Source organism: Miscanthus floridulus, chromosome 18 (genome assembly GCF_019320115.1).
Source record: "Miscanthus floridulus cultivar M001 chromosome 18, ASM1932011v1, whole genome shotgun sequence".
Taxonomy (NCBI): domain Eukaryota; kingdom Viridiplantae; phylum Streptophyta; class Magnoliopsida; order Poales; family Poaceae; genus Miscanthus; species Miscanthus floridulus.
This window is the reverse complement of record NC_089597.1, coordinates 2747941-2757798: the sequence shown is the minus strand read 5'-3', so window position 1 is coordinate 2757798 and position 9858 is coordinate 2747941. Positions and strand designations below refer to the sequence as shown.

The following is a 9858-nucleotide window of genomic DNA, read 5'->3' as shown; positions in this document are numbered from 1 at the left end:
CGGCTGGCTTTAAGCCGGCTGGCTGGCTGGCCAGCCAACTCACGGAATCACTGTTCAGGTCCTGCTAGAACAATATTTTTCTCTCACAACAATCAGCCGGAACAATATTTTTCAGTCCTGCCGAACAGGCCCTAGAAGAGTATCGAAGGAGCACAGAAAAGTGAATTCTCTGGTCATATTGGGTGCTTGGGTTATTTGAAAGCATAGGAATGCTTGTATGTTTGAGGGTGCCTCTCCTTCAGTTATCTCAATCCAGCGTGAGCTGAATGATGAGCACAGCCTTTGGCGTTTCGCTAGGCCCAAGAAGTTGCAGAACCAAGGTCTTAGTTAGCTTTGGTCTTAGCAGCACACTCTGAGGTAGCTTTGGTCTTGGCTGGTGATGTTTTTTTTTCCTTTCCTTTAGACTAGCGCCAGTGTGATGTAAACCCACCCCCTCATACCTGATCCCCATATGAGTGGGGTTGATGTATGGGGACCATTTTTTCTCTCTATAATAATACAAAGAAGCGCAGCTCTCTTGCATTTAAAAAAAGCATTTCAATAATACCAACAAGAACTAATAAGCACCTAGAATATGAGCAAAGCTAGAAGATTCATGAAAAGAAACATACTCACCCTGTTCGCTGGTTGGTTTCAACCAGCCCAAACCAGCCAACCAACAGTGTTTTCCTCTCACATAAAATCAGCACCAGCCAGCCCAAACCAGCCTAGAAACCAACCAGCGAACAGACCGACTACCAGGTCATCTCGTGTATTTGTTGGAGTCAGATTCATATATACAAGTAATGTGAGAGAAAAAAACATATTTACCGCACCCCCAATTGTTGTCACAAGCATACTTGCTGATCTAACATGAGTTAAGATGATTCTATCTTCTACAAGGCCTTGCATCTAGCTTTTGAAAAGTACCACTCATACCTACTTTTAACAGGAGCCTGTCAATTGATGCACAAATGTAGCCTAAAATAACAAAATTCTAACATGAACATGCAAATCTCACCCTCTTCCTCATGGATTTTGAAGAGCACTGAATGCAGCTTGACCACCAGCATGAAGGGGGCATAGATTAGCAACTGAAGATTACACATCTATGAAAAGAATGACAAAGGAAAGGAAAAAAGAAAAGAAAAGAAAACAAATCAAAAGACAATGCAAGGAACACTACCAAAACCTATTGAGCTGAAGATTATTCACGGGCTCAAATATCTTGAAAACGTCACAAAATGCTTCTCCTCTCCTTCCTCTAGATCATGAGCTTTTAGAACCTTAGAAAAAGAGGAGGGGAGGGGGCAGGAAGCGAGAGGCGAGGGAGGAAGAAAGAGAGGTCAACGGTTAGGACACCACAAGGTCTGCGATATGGCTCCGGTTGGTCGGCAAGGAGTTGGTGCTTGGCGAGGTAGACGACGCTGGGATGGCGAATGCGAAACGTGAGCGAGCGAAAGCGGCGGCCGACAGGGAAAGAAAATCATGAGCGGGCAATCATTTTTTTTCTCCGTCGTGGATTGACACAGATAGGGCTGAAAACACCCGTGGTTATTTTGTCCTGACTAGTATCCCAAAGGTCACGTGGATAGGGCAAATTCAGGCCTTGTTTGGATGCTCACGTGTCCAGCTCAATCCACACCCCTGTATCAAATTCTACGCTAAATTTCGCATCATGGAATACACATCTTTGGCAATTTCTTGTCTATAAAACAGTCAACAATGAAAAGAAATGATGTATCAGTTAGAATACTAATAGTAACGTTAATTATATATTTCCACTTAGAAATCCAATGTATCTGAGGTTGCATAAGCAGTTTCAACTTTAAAATAAATCAGTGCACTCATCAGATAAACAAGATCAAATAGATCGTCACATACACATAGATCACATATGAAGGTATGTTTATTTAAACAAGATCAAATTTCAAGCAACATATAGTAATCTAATCTAAAAATCCTAAAAACCAAAAATATAATGTGCACCATTCCAACTTGGAATAAATATATGGGTGTAATAACCGAAAGGTTTGAATCGACCACATCAGTCTTGTATCAATTTAGAGCACAGGACAACAGCAACCAGCAATGTTAATCGATGTTCAGTATGCAGTTTGTGTTTCCAATGGTTCACAAGAGCTGCACTGATGCAGTTCACGTACGCACCAACACAATTAGCAGACCTACAAAAGTTTGTGTGCCATAACAGCACCATAGCTCTGCAATGTCAATTAGCAGGAAATGGTATTGGGAAAAGAATGACAAACTGGCAATGTTGATGTCCACAAAACCGCATACTGTCCACACATCCTCACTGTTTGAATTCCATAGATTACATCTTTTGTGGGCAATACATAAAAAGATTACATATGGACTTTGATTAACTGTACTGTGGCAACAACGACAATGAAGACCGCCAGTTTGTCATTTTTTTTGGTAACCATTAGCAATGCATACAAGTAACAACTTTATTCCAACACATGGTGCTACACAAGATCAAGTATTAATCGCAGATTGCACACATCATTCATATGATGAATGTAACACTGCTCTAACAGCCAAAATATGATCAGGGTCGCCAATCAAAGATAAATAATACCGCCAGATAAAGTGACCAACATTAAACTTGTGAGCCATCCATGATATGAGTGAGGCAAATCAATACAAGAGGATCACCTCCATGCAATGCAATTGATCTTGGCATGACATCAATTCCTTCCCAATGGAAGCGACCGGCATGAGTATGTCTCCTTGAAATCCGACTTCCTGGACGATGTGAATATGGACGCATACACTTCCTTATTGGCATGGGCTGGTGCATGGTCAGCAGCCTTGAAGCGCTTTGCTGAAGCCGCCTCACCCTTCTTCCCATTCTCTAACTTGTCAGTCCCTGCTGCCGCTGCCGCAACAGTAGCAGCAGCGTGCTTATTCCCACTGAGGCCATTCCCCACCTTCTTCTCCTTCTTCTCCTTCACCTTCCCCCTCTCCTCCTCCATCCTCTTCCTCAGCACGGCCACCTCCTCTTCAGTCCCGTTGATGGGCATCTTGTCGGCCTCATCAAACTCCTTGTGGCAGACCAAGCATGCGGACGACTTGACCTCCTTGAGCGCCTTGACGCTGAGCACGTGGCCGCACCCACGGAGCGCAAGGAACTGGTACTTCCCGTTGAACTCGTGGCCGGTGATGGGGCACTGGAACCGGACTTCCTCCCCGGTAGCCTCGGCGTCCGGCCTGGGGTGCAGGTGGATGGGGATCATGTCGCGTAGCCCCCGGATGTGGGACAGCGCCTTAGGCAGGCGCTTGTGGAGCAGCGCCTCGACGAGTGGCTCCTTGTTGTAGAGGTTGCCGAGGCGGTCGGCGACGGCGGGCGCGGCGAGGGGCTCCCCGGAGAGCGCGCAGCAGGTGAAGCGCGAGAGGCGGGCCTCGTTGGGGTCCGCCTTGTCGGGCTTCTTGGCGAGGTACATGGAGAGGTAGCAGTCGCGGGACTCGGCGCCCGTGGCGCCGCCGTCGCCTCCGCCGCCCCGGAGCGCGCGGAGGCGGAGCTGGACGGAGGCGGACGGCGGGAGCGCCGACACCGGGGATGAGCCCGGCAGCGGGCGGCCGTCAGCGGTGAGGTAGTACGAGGAGGAGGGGAGCGGGAGGGAGCCGAGGAGGTCGGAGACGGGGAGGTGGGACGGGACGGTGAGGTACCGCGGGGGCAGCGCCAGGTCGTCGAGGCGGAGCACCACGGCCCTGGAGGCGCCTGAGGCGGGTTGCGCGAAGCTGGCCATCGCGGGCTAGGGTTAGGGTTCCGGCGAGGCTGGCCGGATCGGGGGGGTGCAGAGGAAGGCGGAAGACGATGGGGAGAGCCCGAAAGGGGAACCAAATCGAGATGGGCGGATGGCGGTGCGGGCTGGCCGTGGAGAAGTTGGACGCGGAGTCGTGAACGGGTGAGCCGACGTTGTTGTGGGGCCTAGTGGGCCGGGTCACGGCGGAAGCGAAGTCGGCGCTCGTGACTTCAATTTGGTGGGTTCACTGCGCCTGGGCTAGTGGGCTCTAAGAAGGTGAGGCCTGCCAGCTCCTTTTCTTCCAGTAGCCAGAAGGCAGGCTGTCTGGCCGAGGCTGACGAGATTTTGTAGTATACACGGTTTCAGTTGGAGAGCACACGATCGCGGAGATGCGATTGCTGTTGTGGTGCAGCCGACCGTCCAGCGACTCAAGCCGAGAACCGAGTGTGTGGCCAGTCTAGCCTGTGTGACCAAGCAGCTGTAGATCCATCTAGGGGCGCGTTTAGTTCGGAACATGATTATCCACTGTAGCATTTCGTTTGTATTTGTAAATTATTGTTCAAACATTGACTAATTAGGCTCAAAAGATTCGTCTCGCAAAGTTAAAGCAAACTGTGCAATTAGTTTTTGATTTCGTCTACATTTAATACTCTATGCATATACCGTAAATTTGATGTGATGGAAAATCTTCTTTTTGTATAGTGCACTTTTGGAGAACTAAACGAGGGCTAGGAAAACAAGTGCAAATCAACGTAGCCGTTCCCACTGCCCTGCTCCTATCAGGCTTATCCTCGTTTTCTACGCCCCCTTGGGCCTACCATCTTGAGCTGAGTAGTTGACAGCCTGATACTCCCAATCAGGGACGAAGCAAAAAAAAAAATTAGGAGAGGTTGAATAAAAAAATAAAGATTTTTTTATCTTCTCTTAATCTTAGTCACTCCTACCTAATGTATATATGTATAAAATTTTAAGAGAGAATTTAAAGGGGCTCCACGTGCCCAAGATCGGTAGGGAGCCCCCGGCTCCACCGTTGGCTCCGTCGCTGCTCCCAATTTTTAAGCATAGCCTTAACCCCTCCTATCTAATACATATATGCATAAAATTTTAAGAAAGAACTCAGGAGACTCCATGTGGCCAGGATCAGTAGGGGGAGCTAGAGCCCCCAGCCCCACCGCTGGTTTCGTCGCTGCTCCCAATTTTTAAGCACGCGCGGTCCAGGAGAACTACACGTACTCCTACTTCAGAAACGTGGTGCACCTCGCCTGCATGAGAATCTACGGACCGGATCGCAATCACCATGCTCACCGCACGCACTCGTATATTCCTCTTGATCACATTGTTTCGGCCGTTTCTCCAGCCAGCCATCGCCACGACGGTGGCACGCACGACCTGACCAGCTGACCTTATTAGTAGCCTGCACGTCGTCGCTCGATCATCGTTTAGTGTCATGTTCGTTTGACTGATAAGTCATAGCTGAAAGTACTATTGGTTGATTTATTGTGAGAGAAAAATACTATTTGTTGGCTGAAAAATTATAACTTATAAGCCAAGCGAACGAGACGCAGATCGACCCATCATTGTTGGACAGCCTAATCACCGGTACCTCAATCATTAACGCTGCGTATACGTCTTAAGAGGAAAGATACGACGATGTCCTCAGCACATGGTCGATCTGGTGTCAGTCACTGTGTTGCACACATTATGGTACGGTGCACGAAGTAAAGGTCAAAGCCTCAAAGGACGGTGCGTGTGTTGTATACGATCGATCTGTTCGCTGGTTGATTTCTGGGCTGGTTTGAGCTGACTAGTGCTAATTTGTTGTGAGAGAAAAACACTATTAGCTGGCTGAAACCAACAAGCGAACATGGTGAATATGGGATTTCCTTCGTCAACAGAAACTGGAAGAGAATTAATTAAAACGAATGTATATGATACAATAGCATGGCAGGATGCTGCCTACGTCACTCTCCATAATTTTTTTAGACACACGTGCACCCTTTCTTTGATACACAGTTGTCGCTCAGGCAGGCAACCTCACTGCTTCCCGCCGCCGTCCTTGGCGGACCGTGAGTCATCGCCTCCTCCTCCTCCTCCGGCACTGTTAGCCGACGTCGTCGCCGCGGCAGCGCCGCCGTTGGCGTCGTGCATCTGGCCGGCTGTGGCGGCAACAGCGTGGCGGCCGACGGCGGGCGGGCGGGAGAGGAGCGACGCGGACGAGGTGGCGGAGGAGATGGCGGACGCCAGGGAGATGGGCATCAGGCACAGGCCCTTGCCCTGCAGGTACTGCATGGCCGTGCCCATGTCCTCCTCCATCATCTTCGCCACCTGATGCTCCGTCACCGGCACCCCGCCGCCGTTGCCGTTCTCGCCGCTGCCGCTCATGGTGGTAGCACCAGCACCGCCGCCGCCTTTTCCGCCGCTGTTGTTGCCGCCGCCTCTTCCATTGCTGTTGCCCTGCACGTGCGCGTGATCATGCATGCTTCTCAGAATTCAGACTACTCACGGATTATTAGCTTGTAAAGACATCTGTTATGCTGTAATGTTGGTGGTGGCGGTGAGCGACCCAGTGCCAAATGCTGCTAGTTGGTTACCTCAGATGAAGCCATGCTTGCAACCAGAGGCGCCATGCCGGCGGCTCCTCCCAGCCGGCTCATGCTGAGAACCTGCAATGCACTACGAAGTCAGCACTGGCACTGAGGATAGCGGATAGCCGGGATCAAAGACAGGTGGCTGAACTACCACTTGTCAGCACTCGGCAGCAATGTTCACAAGTAGCAGCATCACCTTGACTTGTAGCTGCAGGAACTTCACGTAGTCGATGATCTCGTCCAGCATCGACGCCTTGTCCGTCTGCAAAACCACAACCGCCCCACGTCGCCATTTCAGCGTCAATGGTCACCACACATTTCACATTTTTACACTCCATTTCTTCTTCTTCTTAACATATTACTACACGCTAACAGTAATAACAGCATCAAAATTGGCAATTCGATCCGGTGACAAACAAGCCGTACGTCACCAGGTCGATAGATCGATCGGCATGATGGCGCCATTGATCACCCCTTCCGAAATTCGGGGACAGATTGAGCAAAACAAGGCATGGAAATTCGCCCACATATCCATTTACTGCAATCAACATAAAGTTGCTACCAGTATTATTTTCTACAGTGCACTGTGTGCACAGCACCACCAAAGCCCTGCAACCTGTGGCGCAGCGCAAGATCGCCCCTAGTACTCTAGTGCGTCCAATACTCCAATCGATGAAATCAAAGTTTCAGGCATTGCAGTACAGCATATCCGGCGAATCACATCGCATGAGCCCGACAAGTCAGGAGCAGCTAGCGCTTGCTCTCAGTCTCACCTACCTGGAGCCTATCACTGCCGCTCGCTCGCGGTCGCGGTGGTGTAAACGGGCAACCGCCGCACGCGCGCGTGGGTCGGGAAAGATTCGCGCTTTCGGCGGCCCGCCGGAGGAAACGACGAGAGGGCGCGCCAAATAAAGCGGTAAAGCAGCCAAGACGACGACGGTGACGACGCGCGAGAGAGGAGAAATTAAGGAGCTAGAGGGGGGGCCGACCTTGTTGGCGTTCGGGACCAGCTCCTGCAGCGACTTCATCCGCTCCGCGATCCTCTCCCTTCGAAGCTGCATGCATGCGAAATGGATTGCAAAAAAGTTGAGAAAAATATATGTGTCGTACAATGCAAGTGGTAGGATACTACTAGGATCAAGCAATGTGTAGGGGATGATTTAGCTGGCTGAAACTCTCTGATCGTTAATGAACAATGACTGGTTAACTGTATGTCAATTTAAGACATAAGACTCTTCGAACAAAAACAATCATGTACTTGATTTCCAAGGTTGTGGAATTGAGTCCCAGCGAATGTTTGTTAAGGTTAAAGCTTTGCAATGTGTTTGTGACGTACGTGCGTTTGGTAAGGAGCTTGTTGATTTTTGTTGAAAGGCAACAATTCAGCTTTCAGACAAGAAAGGAAAAGGTGGCATACACGTTCCGCTATGCTGTGGGGGTCAGTGGCCTGCCCTCTCCTCGCCCGCTGCCGCTGCTGCCGCGGGGGTGCCGCCCCGCCGCCGGCCGATGAAGCTGCCCCGCCAGCTGGGGGTGCGCCGCCGCTCGCCGCAGGCCCTCCCAGGCTCTGCGGCGACATTGATCCACTCTGCGGAGACAGCATATATAGGTACATGAAATTAAGAAGGGTTCTTGTTCTTGGCATATAGCTAGCTAGATGGTGAGTGGTGATCTTACTTACCTGGCCAAATTGTGGCTGCACGGAGGCCGCGCCGTGCATCCCAAACCCATTGAACAAGGAGTGATCACCTCCCTGGATGGACACGCGCGCAAGCGGAATCCATGCCAATGAAATAGTCAAAAGGTTAAGGAAAGATCGACGTGTGCTCGATCGAGGAGAAAGGAAGGAAAAATTGAGCCCAAGAAGACGACGATTCTTACGGCGGAGTTGGGCGACTTGAAGCCGCCCTCCATCTCCTCCCGCGCCGGCGCGGCGGACCGGTCCGTGAAGAGCGGCAGCGGGGAGAACCCGTTGCCCCCGCTGTCCTCGCCCCCCAGGCCGCCGTGGCGGTGCAGGTCGCTGAGCTGCAGCATGACCGGGGAGGCGGAGGACTTGATGTCCCCGCCGCTGATCTGGTGCTGCCGGAGGCGGGACGCGAGCAGCGCCGACTCGTCGCCGAAGTGGTTCTGCGCGGCGGGGTCCTCGGCCGCGCCGGCGCCCGCACCCGCGCTCGCGGTGAGTTCCCAGGGCGACTTGCCACCGGCGCCCAGGTCAGCCCACGCGGAGGGCAGCGTGGACAGCATCTGGTCGAAGAAGTCGTCCGCCTGCTGCGCCACGCCCCCGCCCTCGCCGCCGGCGATCTCACGGCCGCTCGGCTGCATGGCGTTGAAGACGCTTGTCGAGGTAACGGAGGTGATTGATTGAAGAAAGACAGGATGAGGATATCTCCTCGCGGCTTTGGGCGGCTTTATAATAGTCGGACAGTTCCATTTTTTTTAACAACAAATTGAGCTTAGTTCGTGCAGCACGTTGGCAGTATAGTGATTGTTTTTCTTCTTCTCATTTTTTATTGTAGGGCAAACAGTAGAGTACAAACTCAATACTCCCTCCTTCCCAAATTAAGATATTTTGACATTTCTAAATACATTATTTTTACTACGTATCTACACATAGTGTATATCTAAATGCATAGAAAAAATTTTGTATCTAGAAAAGTTAAGACGCCTTATAGTTTGAATTGAAATCGACGGAGTATTTTGTTAGGAAAACCATAATTGACACATAACTATATATATGTACTACTGAACTAGTGATCTGTCACACTCTCCATTCCACAATATAGGGTGCAATCGCTCTCAAGTGAAAGGCATATATGGATTATGATTAGGCTTAGGGAAGACATTATTATTTGCTTTTGCAAGCGAACCCTAGACCAATTAGACTGGTTGTACGCTTTGCACCCTGCCGGCCAGAGTTCGACCGAGGCGAATTTGTTGGCCGGAGGAGGCACAATTTATCTGCACGTTGAAAAAAATCCCCTTGTCTGCCCTACGCTAAAGCACAGGTCTAAGGCCAGCTCAGTCTTACGGGAGCTGCGGTCATGGGCGGATCTATATACAAGTACAGGGTGTGGGCGCACCCACAAAAATATCAAAAATCAAAGATTGTGATCAATTTTTCACCATATTCGCACCCATATGATAAATTTTTTTTGCACCCACAAGGCAAGTGCACCCCTCTCGCATTTGCTCTAGCTCCGCCCCTGGCTGCGGTGCCGCTGTGTATGGGTGGGACAGAGGTTCGAGGATTTTTCTGATCTACGTGAGAAGATCTTCTTCTTAAGCACAGTGCCCGGGGCTATGTTACCCCCACGGATGAGTTTTTTTTTTATTATTATTTGCTTTCATGGCAACCACATCCTACCAGAAAAACACATTTGTTCTGTTAGCATCAAACCACCACTCTTCATCAAAGTATCCACAAGTTCAAGGCCTATTTTACAAATTCCAGGTTTTTTTATCTACATCCAGAATTCCAGATGAGGTTTTATACGAAATCTACCACAAGGACTATCTCCATAGTA

General features: G+C 50.2%; 2 protein-coding genes across 2 annotated transcripts; both read right to left on the bottom strand.

Annotated features, from left to right (window-relative positions):
- Positions 1–2232: 2232 nt before the first annotated feature.
- LOC136521344 (uncharacterized) lies at positions 2233–3872 on the bottom strand. Its single transcript, XM_066515071.1, has one exon. It carries the CDS (start codon positions 3750–3752, stop codon positions 2691–2693), a length of 1062 nt encoding a protein of 353 aa, XP_066371168.1. The 5' UTR covers positions 3753–3872; the 3' UTR covers positions 2233–2690.
- Positions 3873–5653: 1781 nt separating this feature from the next.
- On the bottom strand, positions 5654–8688 carry LOC136522663 (bHLH transcription factor RHL1-like). Its single transcript, XM_066516472.1, has 7 exons — positions 8216–8688; positions 8016–8087; positions 7755–7922; positions 7327–7392; positions 6534–6599; positions 6341–6412; positions 5654–6203 (listed from the first exon to the last, which is right to left on the bottom strand). The coding sequence occupies exons 1-7, from the start codon at positions 8654–8656 to the stop codon at positions 5784–5786; spliced, it is 1305 nt and encodes a 434-aa protein (XP_066372569.1). The 5' UTR covers positions 8657–8688; the 3' UTR covers positions 5654–5783.
- Between the last annotated feature and the right edge of the window lie 1170 nt (positions 8689–9858).